The sequence below is a fragment of the Meriones unguiculatus genome, chromosome 3 (genome assembly GCF_030254825.1).
Source record: "Meriones unguiculatus strain TT.TT164.6M chromosome 3, Bangor_MerUng_6.1, whole genome shotgun sequence".
Taxonomy (NCBI): Eukaryota; Metazoa; Chordata; class Mammalia; order Rodentia; family Muridae; genus Meriones; species Meriones unguiculatus.
The window spans coordinates 147,822,000-147,843,074 of NC_083351.1; the positions used below are offsets into that span (position 1 = coordinate 147,822,000).

Sequence of the window (21,075 nt, forward strand, 5' to 3'; positions counted from 1 at the left end):
ACGAGTTGGCATAAAAATGCAATTAGGAGCCTTTATTGGTAAATGATTCATTTGATACATTTGAAAGATGCAAACTGCTGGCGAAAGAAAAAAAAAAAAACCCTTCCATCAAACGGTAACCGTTAGTGCCCTCTGAAAAACTTAGGAAGTCTGTCTTTCAGATAGTAATCCAAAAAGCTGCTCAGTTCTTTCAGTTCACCACAGCTTATTTCCTTTAGTGTCTACTGTATTCAAACCCTAATGGGTTAAAGCAGATTCCACCTTTGAGGGTAGAATTTATAATATTCCTTTACAAGAAAATTAATGCACGAAGTACGTAGATGTGATCTAAATATTTCCATACTATGGGAAAGCAGATCTATTTAGGTAACGTTTGCAACAGTTGCCCCAGCCCAAATCCCTTCTCTGCCCTGGGCCCACGAGAGTCATCAAGCACACTCACCTCTACAATATCATCGTCAAACAACAGCCAGAAGCCGTGACTCTTCACAATGGTGATGTAATGCCCACGGTTAGGACCACTGAAGAGAACGAGGGGGAGAAAGTCACCAATGCACACATCCAGTGTTGGGCGCCTGCACATGTCTGTAATCCCCGCACTGCGGGAGGCAGAGGCAGGCAGATCTCTGAAAGTGCAAGGCCAGCCTGGTCTACAAAGTGAGTCCAGGACAGCCATGGCTAATGGAAAAGCCAAAAAACAAAAACCAACCTAACAAAAGAAAACACCCAGCCCAACCTGGAGTGGCATACTCAGGATAGAACGTGGGGTGTCAGACATGAAGTCAGGGCCTAATACCATCTACCAAGGGCAAGGTGAAAATTTAAGCAGCCCATTCCCAACATGGTGACAGTACTGACTTGGTAAATGTGTATTCAAAGTCTCCAAACCAGGCAGAGAGAAAAAGACACTTACAACATTACATTTGCTCCAAGGCAAAACTGACACCCAAGGGGCAATCCCGTGCCCATCCCGAGAGAGAACAAGAACCTACTCATCCATCCCAAGCAAATGAAGAATGGATAGAGAACAGGTGAATTTTCATTATACTTTCCCATGATTATATCAAATATGGGATTTTTTAAAAAATGTGCTAATAGCATTCAGCAAAAACCCTTTGCTTTTTCATATCTACAGGCTTCCTTTTTTTGGTCTCATGTAAATCTTACATGTGGGAAAATGGAGTCAGCCAGGGCTCAGCTGGTAAAAACCTTTGCTGCCAAACCTGATGATGCCCTGAGTTCAATTCCCCAGGGTACACTTGGTAGAAGAAGAAAAATCAACTCCCACGGGCTGGCCTCAGAACATCCACTTTCATGCCAAGGGATGCAAGGATGCATATGTGTGCTAAATAATATGATCTTTTAAAAAAAAAAAAAGTTATGTTTTTAAAAAGGAATTGGGGAAATGGTGAAAGTTACATAAAAAATATTTTTAAGAACGTATTTTTGATCAGCCAAAATGCCACAAAATTATTACATGTGATCTATTGCTTTCAGGCTTGAGTCATACATATTAAAATACTCTCCAGATTGTGAATTTTATAGATAGGGATGTGCATATATTATATATGGAAGGCTTCTTAGAAGATTTGTTTTATTTTTAATTATGTGTGTCTACGTACACGTGGCTGAGGCTGGAAAAATGTTAGGTCTGCTGGAGTAGGAGCTACACAGGTGGTTATGAGCCACTGGGCACAGACATTAAAACTGATTTCAGAGAAAAACCTGGAGGGGATAGGAGCTCCATAAGACAGCAACAGAACCAAGAAATCTGGGCCCAGACTGATACTCCAACCAAGGACCATGCATGGAGATAACCTAGAACCTTTGCACAGATGTAGCCCATGGCAGCTCAGTCTCCAAGTGGGTTCCCTAGTAAGGGGAACAGGGGCTGTCTCTGACATGAACTCAGTGGCTGGCTCTTTGATCACCTTCCTCTGAAGGGAGAGCAGCCTTATCAGAGGCCACAGAGGAGGACATGGCTACCAGTCCTGATAGGCTAAGGTCAGATGAAGGGGAGGAGGACCTCCCCTTTCAGTGGACTTGGAGGCATAGGAGGAGCTGAGGGAGGGAGGGTGGGATTGGGAGGCAATGAAGGAGGGGCTACAGCTGGGATACAAAGTGAATAAACTGTAACTAATATAAAAAAAAACTGATCTCAGGTCTGGAAGAGCAGTTAAGCAATCTTTCCAATACCTATGCACAGCTTTTTAAAAAAGAAAATCAGGGGCTGCCGACATGACTCAGTGGTAAAGAGCGTCGGGGTGCAGTTCCCAGCACCCACGTGAAGCAACTGACAAACATCTCTAACTCCAGCTCCAGAGGATCCGCCACCTTTGGCCTCTGCCGGCACCTGCACCCACATGTACAGACCCACATCACACTTACAGATAATATGCATGTACCCACATGCAGAAACACACCTATACGTGATTAAAAATACATTTTTAAAAATACATACATGAATAAAGCCGGTGGTGGTGGTGCACGTCTTTAATCCCAGCACTTGGGAGGCAGAAACAGGTGGATCTCTGTGAGTTCAAAGCCAGCATTGTCTACAGAGTGAGTTCCAGAACAGCCAAGGCTACAGAGAAAAACTGTCTCAAATATATATATATATAGATATTTAAAATAAATAAATATATATACATATATATGTCATATATAATATATATAAAATAAGGTCATACCATGAGCATATATTTCTCCATGTCACTTTGAACTCATCATCTGTATCATTTCTAGCCAAAGGAGAGGAAATTACTTCCCCTGATAGAACATTTAGATTATTGATGTTCTCATGGTATTTTATATGCATAGATTTGGACATGTTTTTTCTCAATGGCATTGTCTATGGGTCAGCAGTACCCTAACTCTACACTCCCTAGTCTTAGTTTGTGCTGAGCACCCCTGGTCATGACCACATAATGATGTAACTTTTCAGGTACATCTCCATGTTAGGCTTTTCTATGTATTTTGAGGTGATCAATAAGAATCTGAGCGCCATGTCCGGACGAATTCTCGCAATCCAGCAAGGGCGTAGCTGGGTCTGCTCTGATGAGGCGGGAAGCCCTGTGCTTATCCCAGAAACCTGCCTCCCAGCCCACCTTTACCTTCCGCAGTGAACGACCACAGCAACCAGGTCATACATGCGGTCCAGGTTCACGGCATCGCTAGAAGTGTTGAAGAGCCGGAGCTCCAGAGGGAAGACCACCCGGTAGGACAGCTTGGTGTACCTGTGGAGCTGTTCCATGTACTTGAACCTCTTTAGGTGCAGAGCCAAAATCATGGGCAGCTTTTTTACCCTCATCCTAAGAAAGCATAAAACAGAAAACTGATTGTATCCAATGCCTGTTAGAAGAAGAAAACACACTATTGCCTACACAAATAAGAGCTGGGGGGGGGGGCAGCAAGTATCCAGACTTTTCACAAGCAGAACGGTGTGCTCGTGTGTAAAGACTGGCGCATCCTGCATCCTTGGCTAGCCCAAGTAAGAGAAAAGCACAGGCATGCAACTCCATTTGGTCACGGCATAGGCAAAATCAAGTGTCTTGGGACAGTCCACTCCCTTGTACCTGGACAGGAGGGCTGAGAAACTAAGAGAAGGAAGCTTGGAAAAGGACCAGGCAAAACGATAGACTGGCAAAGCTGCCAGGCTCACAGCCACTCCTGACTCTAGCCATTTCAGGCACATGGGTCCCCGCTACCACAGGTGCAGAGGTTAACTCGGGGCTGTGTTCCCAAGCTAGACTCCAGAGTCCCAGGAACAGCAGTAAATTGGGAGGCAGGAGCTCTCGTCAACTTTGAACAAGGCTTCTTCCCATTTCGAAGCCTCCACATATAATAGTGCATTGAAGGTTTCGAGAAACGATGCCTTAGAATTATTGCTCTGGTCCACACCTTACATCAACATTTCCCCCCCTACTATCTGACCATTAATTGACATTCCTGGGTAAAGAGTCACACAGTAACCACTTGTGTAGGTAACAGTGCTGGAGAAGATCACCCAGTCCTTCCCCCAACCTCTACCCCTGCCCCCACTGATGAATATGCTGAATTGGCACAAACACCACTGGACCTGTACACATTTTACAAGGACCAATTCTGAGAGAATATTTACTGAGGAATCTACTATGGTTTAAAAAAAAAAAAAAAGCCTCTTTGTAAAAATAAACAAAAACATCAGTAGATAGAGACAGGCATGATGCCAACAGGAAGAGCGCAAGTTCTAGAACAGCCTGGGCTACACGGCCAGACCCTGTCTCATAAAAACAAATTAGTAGGAAGACAATAATTATCCAAAACCTCCACATTCCCCAGGAACATATGTCATTTTAATACACAAAACCTCCAGGGGTGACCAGAAAATACCTTCAGGCCACACACGCAGACCTAGGCTGCCCAAGGCGGAGTGAGGGCCTCATGATGGGAAGCAGAGTCATGTCCACTGACTACAGTACCTGCTGCCTGTGACAGGGGTTGGCCTGCTCACGCTGAAGGCAAGAAGAATGGTATACCAGGTCTACCCGGGTAGGTTGGAGGGTGAGAGAGGCTAGACAGAAAAATCACTGCAGCTCCAGGTCTGGATCCTCAGCCTTTGAGGGCACCACTGAGGAGCCTCGTGCTCCCTTGACATCGCTAGAACCAACAAGATAAACTTATCCCAAGGAGGAGTTCACAAGGTTCTTGGTTTCTGGGGATGAGATAATGGGGAAACAACCAACTGGCACAGATCTGTAACTGGCAGATGCTGGTAAAAAGACGGGGAAGCCTGGACAGGATGCCATGGCAGACAGGGTTTCTTGGTGTACCCACCCAACTTCCTTATCACCTATTCCTGCAACTTGTCCTTGACCTACAGCTCCTCATGAAAGACTTTGTTTTTAAATCTCTGGCTGTAAATAAGGAGGCCAAGCTCTGCAGCCAACAGCAATGCTGTGTCCACTGTGACATACTGTGATAAGTACCTTATACAATTTGTCCCTAATCCCTAAGAGGGGCAGTGAGTATATTCAGTCCCCACTGTTTACACTTGATACATGTTGATGATAAGAAAAAAATGAGGAGAAAGAAATGACAGCTCTCCAAGGCAGCATTCGTATCCAGGTTTTCTGGATGAGGAAGGCCACTGTGACGCGGAGATGCCAGACCCACACAGCCCTTCTGACAGGAGCCACCCTCGCTGCTCAGCCCTTCACGCACCTCTTCTGGGCCTCCTGTTTGCTGCAACATGTTTCACAATAATATTTTTGTTCGCTACACAGCGTTTCTGTGTTGCTGAAGTCTCTGTAGAGAAAAAATATTTTCACCCTTTTAAAAAAAAAAAAAGCCCAGACATATTTAATACACCACATTTAAAGCCCTCTATTACCTGAAGGGTAATTTCCAACTGAAAGTGGGGAAAACAATAACCACAAAAGAGCCTTCTTAAGACTGGGGCTGTTATGCCATTAGTACATGTCTGCAGGACCGGGCTGTGGCTTCACTGTGAGAGGTTTGGAAATACAGCTTGATGTAAGCCAGGCCTGTTGGCACATACCTCTAATCCCAGCACTCGGGAGGCTTAGGCAGAAGGATGGGAAGCCAGACTAAGCTACACCGTGGGTTCAAAAGCAGACCCTGCCTCTGAACAATAGAGAACAAAATTTTATTTAAGAAGATCCAGACAGATACAAACTAGAGTTTCTAATAGATTTAGAAGGGGAAAAGGTCAGTATTTAGTAGGAGTAGTAATAACACTTGTAAGTTAGAAAAATACCATCTTCAGCAAAAGCCTCCTTGAACGCCATAAGTTGGGTCCCCAAAAGGCAATCGTACAACCCAAAGTGGCATTTCTATATTAATTAAAAATGGCATCTCAGGGGTTCCAAAGCCCTAAGATCATAAGAGCTAAAGATACTGAAATCAGAACTGTGTACAACTGTCCTTATGTCCAGCTTAAAAAACAAACACACAAACAAACAAAAACCTAAGGGTCTAGGGATGTCACTCAGGTGGCTCCATACTAGCATACTCCCGGCACCCTGGGTTCCATCTCTTACGCTATATATACTGGCTGCGGTGATGAACACTTATAATCTTCACACTAGGGAGGGGGAAGCAGAAGGACCGGGAATTTCCAGTCACCTTTCATCATCTAGTTGATGTAGCTAGCCTAGGCTACATGAGACCTCCTCACCCCACCCTCCTCTTTCGATCTCTCTCACACACACACAATCACATTTGGGTCATGTCATCAAGAGATAGTGGCCTTTTACCCAGCCCTGCTTCCCCCCACACCCCAGGATAAGCACTTTGGTCTGACTTCTTTTAAAAACAAAGGCCACTGTGGCTGTGCTGGATATAATCTCATCAGGTCCTGCTGGCTACTTAAAGCTTTCCGTTTCTAAATGTCACAGCCTTTCATTCTCTTCCAGATTCAACTCTGCGTTTCTGTGGTCGGCTTCAAAAAGCTGCAAACAACATTTAGAGGATACTACCCTGCACTTTCAAAAATGCCTGTGGACACTTCCTTCTTGACACGGTCTCCCAGCGGCAGAATGAGCAGGTTTATTAAACAGAAAGCGTTATTTAACGAGCTATCACCAGCAGAGAACACATCGGAAGAAAGCCCTGTCCCTGTGCTAACTCCCCAGACAGGCACTAGGTCCTGGGGATTTGGAGAACAACTGTACTCGTAAGAGACAAGTGCAAATGAGCAAGCAAGTACACCTTAATCATAAAGCACTAGTGGCGACTCCCCTGTCTAAGACTCCCCCTTCGTCAGTTTCCCTGCTGCGCTCAGGAAAAACAGTCCCACTGTCACACCCAGAGGTCATGGGCCCCATCCCCTACCATTCTTAATCCTGTCTCCTGCTCCACTCTGCATCTGCCTGATCCAGACACCGGGACTTTGGGTTGTCCTCTTCCATTTAGGGGAACAGCTAGGGGCTACTTCCTGAGCACTGAGATTGCTTCAAGAGCCCCTCCTCAGTGGCTGGGCAGGCTGCTATTCACAACTCAGCGAACACCCCTCCTCCAGAGCGGATCTCTCTGACCATCTAAGGAACCCCACCAGGCTTGGATTTCACGGCCGTTGGCTTTCTTTTGTTTGCTTGTTTTGTTCTTAAAGATGGTGTGTTTGTGTCTGCGTCTGTGTGTATGTGATTGTGTGTGTTTGTGAATGTGTATATGAGTATGTGTGTCTCTGTGCATGTGAATGTGTATCTGTGCGTATGAGCATGTGAGTGTGTGTGTGTGTGTGAGAGAGAGCATGTGAGTGTGTGTGTGTGTGTGTATGTGCATGAGTGAGTGAGTGCATGTGAGTGAGTGAGTGCATGTGAGTGAATGAGTGTGTGTGTGTGTGTGTATGAGCATATGAGTGAGTGTGTGTAAGGGGGGTACACACATTATGCACAGAGGCCAGAAGGGGGCATCAGATGTCCTCCTCTATCACTATTCTCAAATTCCTTTGGGGCAGGTTCTCTACCCTAACCTGGGCTCATATTCTCTCAGCTAGTCCTAATGTCAAACCATTCTCCTGCCCCATATACCTCGAACTCTGATTCCACGCATGCACACGATTCCACGGATGGCTTATCACAGGGACGTAGGACCCTGAACGTGGATCCTCTGGATTACACAGCACACACTCTCAGAAGGGCAGGGAGTGAGTGAGTGAGTGTGTGTGTGTGTGTGTGTGTGTGTGTGTATCTCCAGTCTGATCCTGATAAAATGGATGAATGAATGAACAAATGAATGAACACAGAAGAATGAAGCCCAGGGGGAGAGCAGAGAGAAAATAAATCTCTATTGGAATAATCAAAGTATCTCTTTAAGAGGCAATGTCCAAGTCAGGTCCTCACGGAAGGAAGCATTTGGGAGAGTAAGGCACAGGGGTGTGTGGGAGGGCCACAGACAGCCTCGGGTGTCACCAAGAAGCCAGCAGGGGCCCTGCAGCTCAGTGGCTCCCGAACAGCACAGGAAAGACACAAGCAGACAGTGTTTCTGAGAACTGCTACAGAGAGCACTGCAGAGAAAGGCTTGGAAGAGGTTGGGAGGCAATCATGCCGAACCTTCAGGCTTCTAGTCCTCAGTCTGCAATCAGACTCCAACGCAGCGGAATGAAGACCTCACCGAGTAACTGCTGTGGAGCATCCTTTGTGATTGTTTCCTTGATCAGAATAATCAAGGAAAGCACAGCCAACGGGAAGGAGCCAAACACAATCACATCTTAGCAGCTAACTGTTCTTTGTAGGCAGGGACAGGATAAAATACAGCAAGAGTTTTCACTGGTTGAGAATCCCGGGTCTCAAAATCCAAAATACTCTGAGTCCAGAGCATTTAGATAAGGGACAGCCAAGCTGTATTAATTTAAAGGCCCCATTTAAAAATGTCACTATTTTTCTCAGTTCCAGTGTTTCCGAAGGACAATGCCACAGGGGGTGGTGGGCTACGCCTTTAATCCCAGCACTTGGGAGGCAGAGGCAGGGGGATCTTTGAGTTCAAGGCCAGCCTAGTCTACAGAGTGAGTTCTAGAACAGTGAGACCTACATAGAGAAACCCTGCCTCAAGACAGAGACAGAGACAGAGAGAGAGAGAGAGAGAGAGAGAGAGAGAGGATGAGAAGCAGCACAATGCCGTAATAAAAGGTGTAAGGTTGTCATAGCAGTGAACCTGAAAAAAAGAAAGGGAAGGTCGGGAGGGGGAGCAGGCCCCACAGTAACGGAAAGCAGAGCAGGTCTGGGAGTTCACGGTGACAGTTCTTAGAACAAGAGCACGGGCATGAAGCGGTGCCCTGCAAGGGCTTCAGTAAGGAGGGTCATGGCCAGCCTGGGCTACATGAGGAGCTGACGTTTCTCACAACAGTATCAAAATAATAGTAAAGAAGCAAGTCAGAATGGCTGGGGAAACTTTCCAAGGCCAAGTTAAAATAGGCAGGAGACAATGGAGAGACTTTCTGCAACTTAGGATAAATTTCTGAGGCACAGAAAGGCTGGGAAGTACAGAGCTCTCTGTGTTGCTCCTTAAAAAAGGGTCGCAGTAGCGATCAAGCATTATTTTAAGATTCACCATGGGAACAAATCTAATAAGAAATGCATGCCTTTATAAAGAAACCTGAAAGCTTTATGGAGACGTATCCAGCCTAAGTGGAGGAAAAGTGTCCTCCATGGAAAGGGGTGCCCATGTTTCAGCAACCCCAGGTGATGGGTGGACTTGTCACGGTTTCAATTAAAGTCCCTTTAAAAAATAATAAAGTTTCCATTACATTTGCTTTTTATTATGGGTTCATACATGCATATGGGCATGCGTGAGTGGAGGTCAGAGGAGAATTTAAGGGATTGGTTCTCTCCTTCCATGACACAGCACCAGGGGATTGAGCTCTGGCTGTGAGGCTTGCCAGAGGGTGCCTTTACCCACTGAGCCACCAATTGCTGCCTTCAATTTAAGTGTTAATCTACACCAGAAAATAGAATCTGATTTGGAAGAGAAAAAAAAAAAATTTTTTTTTTCAGTTGAAAAACTCCTGCTACAATTCTGATCACAGTTTTCCTTCCCCATCTCCTCCTGGAGCGTCCTTACCTCCCCACCAACCAACCCTACACCCCCTTCTCTCTTGAAAACAACCAAACCAGAGTAAAAAATAAAAATTAAAAATATACAGACATACACACACACAAACAACACACACAGACACACACAGTAAAAGACAAAAAAGAAAAAAAAACATAAAACACAAAATCGGAAACCATAGCATACAAGCACCAGTAAGATTAAAAAAAAAAAAAAAAAGCCCAAAGCAATATAAGACAAAAACAAACAAACAAACAAAAACCAAATAAAAATCACAAAAATGCCGTTGATTCATTTCATGCTGGCCACCCCTAAGAGCAGTTTGTATTTCCAGTGAGACTCTATTGGAGAAAAGAAATTTTTCCTTTGCAAGTGACTGTCAGTTGGAGATAGCTTCTTGGTTAGGATGAGAGCTCATGCCCAATTCTCCCCCTCAGTGCTCGGGAAGAGAATGTTCTTAGGCAACGCCTCTGAGGCTCTTAGGACACTTTAGGTAACTGTGTGGCTGCTTCTATTACTGGTCATAGTCTATGGCAGGGCCAGGCTGTGCCCAGTCTATCCGGGTATAAGGAATCAACATATATGTGCAACCCACACTCTCTAGAGCTGGAAAGCTTTGCTCAGTCAACTAGCTTCCCTGCCCCCGCCCTCCCAATCCCAAAAGCTAAGCATTAGAAAATGTGACACTTGGGAGCATGGAAGATGGCACCGTCGATAAAGTGCCTGCTCCACCAAGCTTGAGGATCTGGGTTTGGTCTCCGGCACCATGACAGAGCCAACCAGTGGGGCAGCACATGTGTGTAACAGGAGTCCCTGGGTGGGAGGCTCCACAGCAGCTCCCTGCGAGCCAGTGCAGCTGAGCTACTAAGCTCCAAGGCCAGAGAGACATCCTGTCTCCGAAACAAATACAAATACAAATGCCAGACAGTGTTAGCACACACCTCTGATTGCGGCACCCAGGAGGCAGACAGGCAGGCAGATCTCTCCGAGTTCGAGGCCAGCCTCGGCTATAGGGTGAAGTCCACGACGGCCAGGGCTACACAGAGAAACTCTTGTCTCAGGGTGGGACAACAAAACACAAAACAAAGCAAAGAAAAAACCAAAGAAAAGAAACAGGAGGTTCCTGCATTTTGAATGACTTATCCCTTCTTGTGGATTCCTGACTGCACCTCAGCTTGGGCCTACAAGCACTTTGTGTTTCTTTTTGAAGATCTGTTTTGTTTTAATTGTCTGATTTGGTGCTTGTGGTGGTGAATGCAGGTGCCCACTGAGGCCTCAGATCCCCTAGAGCTGGAGTAAAAGGTGGTTGTGAGGCCGCCACATGGGGCTGAGAGCTGAACTGGGGTCCAGCAAGAGCAGCTAGCGCTCTTAACTGCTGAGCTATCTCTCCAGCCCAAGTGCTCCATGTTTTAAAAGCATCTCAATCAATACTCATCCACGCTCACCTCAATCAAGCCCAGCAGACCCCTCCGGGTAAAACCCAGGCATGACTGGGCTGCCCGGGTGGACACCAGCTGTCCTAGTGCCACCCAGAGGTTAGCATGCAAATGAAGCACCTAAGGAATCTGGGCAAAATACAGTCTGATTCTAAAGACTACATTTCTAGTGACATCCCAACCAATGTCAATGCTGCTGGCCCACTGACCGGAGGAAGACAGCCAAGAGTGGGAGCTGAGCTTCTCAAGATTTTAGTGGTCCCAGAATCCCCAGAACACACATTAGAGACAGGAGCCCAGACTCACTCAAGTTCTTAATGTGCTCTATGCCTCTATTTTTTAATACCAGCCAGGTGGTTCTGATATAAGCACCAAAGTCTGAGAACCACTGATTTGAATGTTAAAGAAAAAGAAAAAGAGAGAGAGAGAGAGAGAGAAAGAAGACATGGGGACAGAGGGACAAAGGACATATGCTATGGAAATTAGTATACAGGTTCCTCAAAAATCACAAAAAAATTAAAATGGAGGACCCAGCTTACCATGACTAGGTTCATGCTTGAAGGACTCTTAAGTCAGAATACCTCAGAGACATGTGTACGTCCATGCTGACTGCTACACTATTCACAATACACGGAAGCAGCCTAGATGTCTATTGACAAACAAATGGATAAAGAAAATGTGGTACATATGTAAGATGGGCTTTGATTCAGACATAAATAAGAACGAAATAATGACGTACAGGAAAATGAATGGAACTGGCCATTATTATGTTAAGTGAAATAAGCCAGATTTAGAAAGATAAATTTCCCTTTTGTGGACTCTCTCCGTGTGTGTATGTGTGTGTATGTGTGTGCTGTGCATTGTGTGTAGGACATGAAAATAGATGAAAGGTCTATGAAGGGAGGAAGAATTCTAATGAAGGGAGACAGGAGGGAAATAACAAAGTGATGAGATGGATGTGACACAAAAGCAGAAGGGAGGACTGTCTGAGGAGAGAAGGGAACCAAGAGAGAGCAGGTGAGACGGCAGGGTAGTGGCGGTGGGTAAGTAAGAAGCAACTATAATGTCTGAAAATGCCACAACAAAAGACATTACTTAGCATGTTAACTAAAAAATCAATTTCAAAAAATTCACTGAGTGTCACATCCAGGAAATTCCATCTGTCACTAATGACCAAAACTAAGAGAAAGGTCAATGACCCAGACGAGAGATGTAGGAGACGAGCAGTGGGAGTGACAGTGTGTGTAAACTCAGGACATAAATTGGGTTTCTCAAAGCAGGTGGAAACAGGATTCCTAGAGATTAGTTTTCACATGGAGAGAGCTCTCAGAGGATTCAAAGATCGCTCGGACAGCCGGCTGACCTCGTGCCCTCAGAGTATTTCAGGTGAGAGGAGGAAGGGAGAAAGTCCTTTTAAACCTGAGCTCTTAGAAACAAAGGCTGGGTTCTGTGAAGAGCCGCAGGCAGAAAGAGCAAAGACACTCAAAGGGAGGAGAGGAACACGAGAAAGGCTTTAGAAGGACAATCAGGACAGACTGCACACAGTCTAAGTCTTTGCTCAAGGGCATCCCTGGGCTTTCCAGCGGGGGAGGGGAGGACAAGACCACCCTCTTTGGCAGAATCCTCAGTCACAGGCTGCTCATCCTGCCAGGGACACAGTACTGAGCTCTGAAGTGGGAGTGCTCAGCTCAGACAACAGTGTGATTTGTGGCTTCTCTTGATCTGTTTTCTGGGTTTTAATGTAATTTCTACCAATTCTCTGAGGCAAAAGTTCAGTGAGAATACCCTGGAATCTGTCACTCACACCCCTTCTGGAAGGAGAAGGCTGAGCACTTACTTCAGGTCACAGGATTTCAGCTTGACTCCTTAACAGTCATTAAAACAGATGGAAGATAGAAACAGCACATCATAAAACATTAATACAGGAGATGTTAAAGAGCTCCTAACTGAAAAACAAATAAAATGGATACAATCCGAACTGAGTCATGGTCATTAATGTCATGGTCATTCCTTCTCCCAACTCAGAGACTTTGTTTGTTTATTCCTTTATCTATGTGAGTCCTGGTTATCATGGAACTCACTATGTATACCAGGCTGGCAGTGAACTCACAAAAGTCAGCCTGCCTCTACTTCCCAAGCGCTGGCATTAAAGGTGTGTGGCACTACAATCACCTTGATCCAAAGATTTATTTGGCAGGAAAAACAAACAAACAAAAAGCAGCTACGGGGTGTGCTACCCACTCCTGACAGAGGGATGGAAGCTGCGGCCCGTCACAGAGCCTGGACGGTGAAGGACAGCGGCTGGCTGATGTCTCATTATGACACGTGCAGGTGTAGGTGAGCTGGCCAAGGTCTAACTTAGAGGTGATGTAAAGTTGTGGAGTCAGCATCGGGATACTGGCCTGGACTGTCCATTCAGATAGGAATCTGAAGGTTCTAAAAGGCCAGTTTGGGAGCTGTGGTGGTTAATCTTCACTGTCAGCTTGACTGTGTTTAAGGTACCCAGGAAATATGCTTCTGGGGGTAGCTGTGGCGGGTATTTCTAGGAAGGATTACTGGGAACGAATGGCCCACACTGAATGTAGATAGCACCATGCCATACCTGGGTCTAAGACTGAATAAAAACGGGAGAATGAAAAGAGAAGGTGAGTATGAGTGCTCGCCTCGCTATTTCCTAACTGTGGGCTTGTGTGACTGTGATTCCGCCACCATGCCTTCCCCACTGTGATGGACCCTCACCTCAAACTGTGAGCCCAAAGTGACCCTTCTCCCCTCCAGTTGTCTTGTTTTTGTCATTTTATCACAGCGGTAGAAAATAACTGATGTAAGAGCGAGAACATACTCCCCTATCACAGCTCTACCTTGCCTTTGCTGGGGAATCTGGACCCGCATTCACATTCCTCTATGGAAACAGAAATCCGTGTTTCAGGTCTCCATAACGTGTCTGATCTCGGAGCTGACCACCCAGCACTCTATCGGCCTGGTTTCAATGCTACAGCCACTGCAACCTCCCTTCAAACAGCCCAGGGATTCCCCATGAGGAAGCAGCAGAAACTCCTCAAACCTGGTCTACCAAGCAAGAGAACGGGCAACGTCCTTCCCAGTAGAACCAACGTTGAAATAACTTCCTTTTTTTTCAGCCAAGTGTGCTGGGCATCCATGATAGTTAGAAAACGCTTAGGAGATCCAAAGATGGTCTGTTTTTACAGCCTCTTAAACAGAACCAAGCTTAAGAAACAGGCCAGCCTACAAAACATATTGCAAACTCTCCTTCCTGAGAGTGGAGAGGGAGGAAATGGGAGAAAGGGGCCAGTGAACGGGAAAGCCATCAGCCCCCAAGTCATCCAACCTCCTGCAGCCCAGGTGAACCAAGGCTCCCACGTCATATAGCTTACCATACCCGCGTGAACCAAGAAGCCCCTCTCAGCAAACTCCTGTCTCCTGATGCTTACTCATGCAAATCTACCGAGCCTTGCTATGATGCTCTAAGACGCCCACAGGCTGAGGCAGCTGCTGGTTGGGGAAGCCCAGAGCTACCCCTCAGCCACACTAACACTTTCACCATCAGCTGCTCATAGAGTGCTCTCCTCCCCTCAGTGCTCATCTACCCACTCGACCAGAAGTGGCCACATCTTAGGCCTTAGAGCTTGGTGGTGCTTGACATCCACTCCCGTAGTGTGGGTCTCGGACAGAACTCCAAAAATTAGAAGCACCTGTTTCCTTGTTGAAAGGGAGTGGGGATGGGGAGTCTGGTCTTTGTGGCAATTCTAAGCACATTCTCTTTCCTTTAAAAGGATTTGTTTCACTGTGTATGTGTGTGTGTGGGGGTACAGGGGCCATAAGCATTGGCTTCCTCTACCGCTGGAATTATACGCAGTTGAGAATTGCCTGATGTGGATGCTGACAACTGACTTCAGGTCCTCTGTGAGAACACTGTGACCATGTAACCACTGAGCCACCTTCCCAGGCTCCCCGAGCAAAGTTTCAGTGCATAAGTGAGTATGTTTCATCTGTAGTAATCTTGGGTACATGTTGTTAAACTCTGGCTCATTTCTCTTTTAACAGTACTGAGGAATCTCTACAGGATATTAAAACAATGTAGAAAAGGCAATTGCATCACTAGTTCTCAAAGCACATAAATGTTAATTAAAAGGTAACCCTTTGAGCAAGGGTTCTCAACCTTCCTAATGCTACAACCCTTTAATACTGTTCTTTATATTGGGGTGACACCAGCACCCCAACCATGAAATTATTTTCACTGCTACTTCAAATATTTAATTTTGCTACCATTATCAACTGTAATGTAAATATCTGTGTTTTCTGATGGTCTTATGCAACCCCTAGGAGAGGGTCATTTAACCCTCAAGGGGTCATGACCCACAGGTTGAGAACTGATGCCTTAGAAAATGAGCAATGATTGGCATCTTTATTATTTATTAACTTAATTATGTAAGTAAGGGAGATAGATACACACATGCAGGCACACACACACACACACAGAGCTAAAACATGTATCTGTATTAAAGATTAAAGTTTTATTTTTAACTACAGTGACTGATTACTTCCTCCTGATCTTCTCTGCTCACTAAGACCCTTCTCTAGACCACATAGGTTTATTTTTAATGTCTCAGGGAAGAAGGAACAGAAAACAGTAAGGCTATCCTGGTTTAAAAGCAGGGACGAAGGTGTGGGATTGGGGTTTCCTTAAGTGTTTACCCTGGGAAGAATACAAGCAGTTACCTCAGACAATGGGTGATGGAGGTGTTCTGTTCCACGTCAACAGAGAGGTCAAGGAAATCTTCATCTTTGCTACTCACCTGGAGCAAAACAAAAAAGAGGGGTGGAGATTAGGTACAAAATACACAGTAGACACCGTAGCTAAAACTTTCAGCTTTTATAGGTAGCCCATGACACGTGACAGCAGAAAAGGTCACATGTGGCTGCAAATATACTCAGCAAACCAGTTACTTCAGAACATCCAACCCAACCGAAGCTTCCCAATTCAACTTCATCCTCTTCATAGCTCTGATTAAAAACTCAGTGACTAAAACTTAACCTGATTTCCCTTATGCTCCAGCCGCATTCCTCATTGCTGCAACCCGAAAAGTATCAGGCAGGCAACTATGTAGCCCACCCTGGCAGAGGATGGGGACAGAAAAAGGCCGAGAGAGAAGACCCCTCCACCCACACGGTGACTCTTCGCTAAGCCCCGTCCCTTGAAGTCACTCTCTTCCTCCAGGGTCTGTTTAAGCCCTGTGGGATCAGGGAACTGGACTGTCATGCTGTGTTCCATCAAGCTGCCCTTCCAACATGCAGATTCCTGTGTTGTAATTCCTGAGCTGGTCACACACTCACAGCTAAGCCCGTTCACTGGCCCCAGTTGCTCCCCAGCACTCCATGTATCTATCAAAGCTCCTGAGCGACTGCTTCCGTTCTGCTCACTCAGCAGCAGCCCTGAGGTTTCACAGTTTTGCTGGTGGACTGGGAGGGATGAACTGACCCAGCAACAAACTTGAAGTGTTCAGTCAGCCAGCGGGAAAATGAAGAGCACACTCACTGAAAAGAGCAACTCTGGGTGCCCATGCTCCAGGAAGTATATGTACCACCCTAACTGGACTTGGCTTTTTGGGAACTGGGAGCTAAGTCTGATGGGGTGCACTATGTGAAATTCCCAAATAATCAATAAAAAATATTATGGGGGGGGAGAGCAACAATGACCCTATAATTACAGATTCTAGAAAAATGTCCTAGAGCAATACTCAGAGCTGCAGACACACTCTCTGCTGCTTTTCAAGTAAGCACAGAAATGGGGGCTGCCCCTGCTGACTATGAAGAGTACAAACTGAGACAGTTACTCAGACTCTCTATACCTGTTTCGTTACTGGGCTAAGAACAGCATCTCCTAAGAGTATTGTTAAGAGAAGATACCATATGCAGAGAGAGCTTTAACAATTATGTGCTCAGGACTGGGTAGTGGAGCCCGCCTTTCATCCCGGGACCTGGAAGGCACAGGCAGGTGGATCTCTGGGAGTCTGAATCTACATAGAAAGTTCAAGACTGGCCAGGATTACAAGGTCTTTAACAAAAGCAAAACAAAACAACAACAACAAAAGTCTTTAATCGCAGCACTTAGGAGGTAGACATGCAGAATTTGAGGACATACTGGTCTACATAGTGAGTTCTAAAACAACCAGAGCTAAGACATAGCGAATGCTTATCTCAAAAACAAAGAAAGAAAAAAAAATATTTAGTAACTGGAAGAGAGGTAAAAAAAAGATTAATGGCTTAAAATGTTCACAAAGCTAGAAATGGTTTGCTACATGGTAGTTACGACGATAAATGAAAATGTAGGCTACACAATTACATACACTAAGTCTGTTCAAAAGGTATGTGTATATCTAGATGGACAGTCCTGTGGTCTCCCTGTCACCTGCTTTAACTTCGTGGAGCTCTTGCTTTGCTATGGTAGAGGCCATCCTTAGCTCCAAGTCTCTGAGTACAGCTCATCTCATCAAGACATTACCATCAGCCCACCCCCCAGCCGTGTGTGTGTGTGTGTGTGTGTGTGTGTGTGTGTGTGACACTCTGAGACAGTAATTCACTATGCAGCGAAGCCTGGCCTTGAACCGAATTCATGATCTTCCTGCCTCAGCATGGTGAGTGCTGGGATTCTAGGCAATTACAGACAGGCAGGCATCTGTAAACACCCAGCTGTTTCCCCATTCTTGAATCCAAGTGCAGCTCTGGAACCTGTCTCGGCCAGGGAGACTTTAGAAGACACACTATCAGCAGAGGTTGACAAGCACTGGCATACATACATATATGTATATTTTTAAGTATGAGTATTTTATATACATATATGTATATATGTATACATATATATGCATATGTGTATATGTATATATAGACATACACACATACATATATGTATATTTTTATGTATATGAGTATTCTGACAACATGTATGTCTGTATGCTACATATGTCTCTGTTGCCCCTTAACAGACTTACAGAGGGGGTTGGGTCCCCTGGAACTGGGGTTATAGACAGTTGTAAACTACCACATAGGTGCTAGGAATCGAACCTGGGTTCCCTAAAAAGTAGCCAGTGTTCTTAGCTGCAGATCCACCTCTCCAGAACCATGAGACTGCTTTCTTGAACTTCTGTTGTCACCATAAGGATGCTCAGCCCAGCTAACCCTACAGAAGACTCCAGAAATATGGTCTCATCTTAGACACTCCTCTAAAGCAAATGCCCCGGCCAACCTATGACACAGGCATAAGCCAACTGAACACTAACACAGAACTTGAGCCAGATCCAGCCTAAAGCAGTTGCCCCTAAGCCAACACATATTGCAAGGGTTCTAATAACACATGACAGATGCACTCCAGCCTCAGAGCTATGAGGGTAGCTGATAGCAAACTACAGAGAACTGACACAGACACATGACATTATATATATTCTATTTTCCTTACTCAAAGCTCAGAAGGTTGGTTTTGGCAGTAACTAAAATCTTGGTTTATTAATATGCTTCCAAAAAAAAACCTATAAATATCTCCAAGTAATTATATTTATGGATCACCATAAATGAGGAGGCATAAATGAGAAAGGTGTTGGAGAATGAACAGAGATAATATATTCATGGAGGAAGAACAGTAAAGAATGACAGAAAGATTATGAGCGGGGGAGGTGGGGGGGGGCTGAGAGATAGCTCGGTGTTAAGAGCATTGGCTGTTCTTCCAGAGGTCCTGAGTTCAATTCCCAGCAATCACACGGTGGCTCACAACCATCTGTAATGAAATCTTATTCTCTCTTCTGGTGTGCATGAAAACAAAGCACTCTCATATATATTAAATAAGGAAAGAAAGAGAGAGAAGGAAGGAAGGAAAGAAAGGGAAGAAAGGAAGGAAAGAAGGGAAGGAAGGAAGGAAGGAAGGAAGGATGGAAGGAAGGAAGGAAGGAAGGAAGGAGAAAAAAAGAAGAAAGAAGGAAAGAAAGAAAGAAAGGAAGGAAGGATGGAAGGAAGGAAGAAGGAAGGAAGAAAGAAGGAATAGATAGGTGATCATGGGTCTTTGCCTGGATGATTCAAACAGCAGTTGAGGATTCAACCATGGGCATCAGGAGATACGATCTTTAATGTGCCCAAAGAAACCTTATCAATACAGAATCCAGATGTGCCACAAATAAACCTTTAAGAATACAGGCAAAAGGGAAAGAATTCTTTTATATTCCTATCTGTTTGCTTGCTTGCAATCCTCCTCGAAACCCTCTCACCACCCTCACCAACCACCAAACAACAACAAGGAAAACAACCCCTCCTTATCCAAATGTTAAACATTTCCGCAGTGTGTCTCTTGACCGTGCCTCACTTCGACTGTGACTCACTTCGGCTTGCTTGCTTGCTTGTTTTTGAGGCAGGGTCTCTGTGTAGCCCTAACTATCCTGGAACTTGCTCTGTAGACCAAGCTGGCCTTGAACTCAGACATCCCCTGCCCCTGCCTCATAAGTGCTCAGGTTAAAGGTGTGCAGCATCACGTCTACCAGGAAGATGATTCGTTCAGCCAAAGAAAAATCATGTGGAAACCCAGATCGTCAAGAATGGTGAGTATCTGTGTGAATGAAGGTATGGATCGACTGTCAATGCTAGTTTGCCTGTCTAAATAATACTCAACGCCTGGCAGTGTTGGTAGTGATCGTGGTGGTATTGGTGGTGCTGCTGAAGGTGGTGGTGGTGACAGTGATGGCAATGGAGATGGGGGTGGTAGTGCTGCTGCTGCAGTCAAAGGGGAGTCACAGTTTAAACATGCATATCAGTAGACAGAAGAGCAAGGATTATGCTTAAGACCTGACGTAATTTCTAGCACGTGACAGGCACATAATAAATACATCCTACGTGAATTCCTCAGCTGAAGAAAAACTGAATAAATACCTAAATCAGTGGCCTCTCAGAGACAAAAATAGCAATCATTTTCTTTTCAGCTCATATTTCTTTTTACATTTGCTCACAAATATTCTATATTTAAACTGATAAAGCATTCTCGTAACTGAAACAGCCCCTCTCGGAGAAAAAAAATAAAAGTACGATGGCCAAGTGGAATCACACCAAAATCATATAGAAAGGGGTGCAATGAGGCGGGGAAACAAAATTTTCTGTGGGGTCAGATGTGAGTCTTTTTCGATTTAACCATTTCAGAGAAAGGTAGAAAAATCTCAGGAGGTAGCTGAAGAAAGTTGTCACATCTTTCTCAGCTCTAAATGCAGAGAGCTCTTGGGATGAGAGTGGTAAAGCACTGCTCAGTAAGTCAGCCCTGGGGGGAGATCAAAGCCTGGTACACTGTCCCATCTGGACGGTTTTCTGTCCTGGCCGAAGTGAGTCACAGTCGAAGTGAGGCACGGTCAAGAGACACACTGCGGAAATGTTTAACATTCGGATAAGGAGGGGTTGTTTTCCTTGTTGTTGTTTGGTGGTTGGTGAGGGTGGTGAGAGGGTTTCGAGGAGGATTGTTTTCTTCAAGCCAGCTGCAAGGAAAGCATACTCTTCCCTGCACGAGGATCTGACCAAAGGGAAAATACAGCTTGTCTCCAAGGCAACACATCACTGAGAGATTCCAACACTCTCAGCACAAACAGCCTACAGTCACTTCTTTCCTTCCTTAATTTTGAGCCTGATGTCCTTGCCCCCATCACCAAGAGTCCACCCCCTTTAAAAAGAAGAGAAAGAGACCCTACTTGCTCAGTTTTAAATAATTGTAACTCAATTAGTAGAAGAAATCAGCCTATCGGTCACACATTTACATCATGAGCAAGTGAGGTCATCTGTAAGTGTGCTGATTCCTTTCCTGGGTTAGTGGGAATGGTAAGAGCTCCTTAGGATTCAGCTGTGATGACACCACCCCAGCTGGTACCAAGGACAGACTGAGGGAAGTAGCCCCGGCCGCCCAACTGAGGCCTGGCCTCAGAATCTCCACTGAGTGTGTTAGCAACCTCTGCCTCCCCAGCTCCCCTCTCTGTCTGGGCAGGTCTTGGAAAGCTCTCTGGAGCAATACAAACCTCTGAAAGCTAAGCAATAAGACCTGTAGAATTGGTAC

General features: G+C 45.3%; 1 protein-coding gene across 1 annotated transcript in view; it reads right to left on the bottom strand.

Moving 5' to 3' along the window:
- Positions 1–21,075, bottom strand: part of Usp46 (ubiquitin specific peptidase 46) — a 67,121-nt gene that overhangs the window by 3,481 nt on the left and 42,565 nt on the right. Inside the window, exons 5-8 of the mRNA XM_021645911.2 lie at positions 15,729–15,805; positions 5,203–5,286; positions 3,114–3,311; positions 443–521 (exon numbers count right to left, since the gene is read on the bottom strand). Of these exons, the coding sequence (XP_021501586.1) occupies positions 443–521; positions 3,114–3,311; positions 5,203–5,286; positions 15,729–15,805 (438 nt within the window). The remainder of the gene's footprint in view (positions 1–442; positions 522–3,113; positions 3,312–5,202; positions 5,287–15,728; positions 15,806–21,075) is intronic.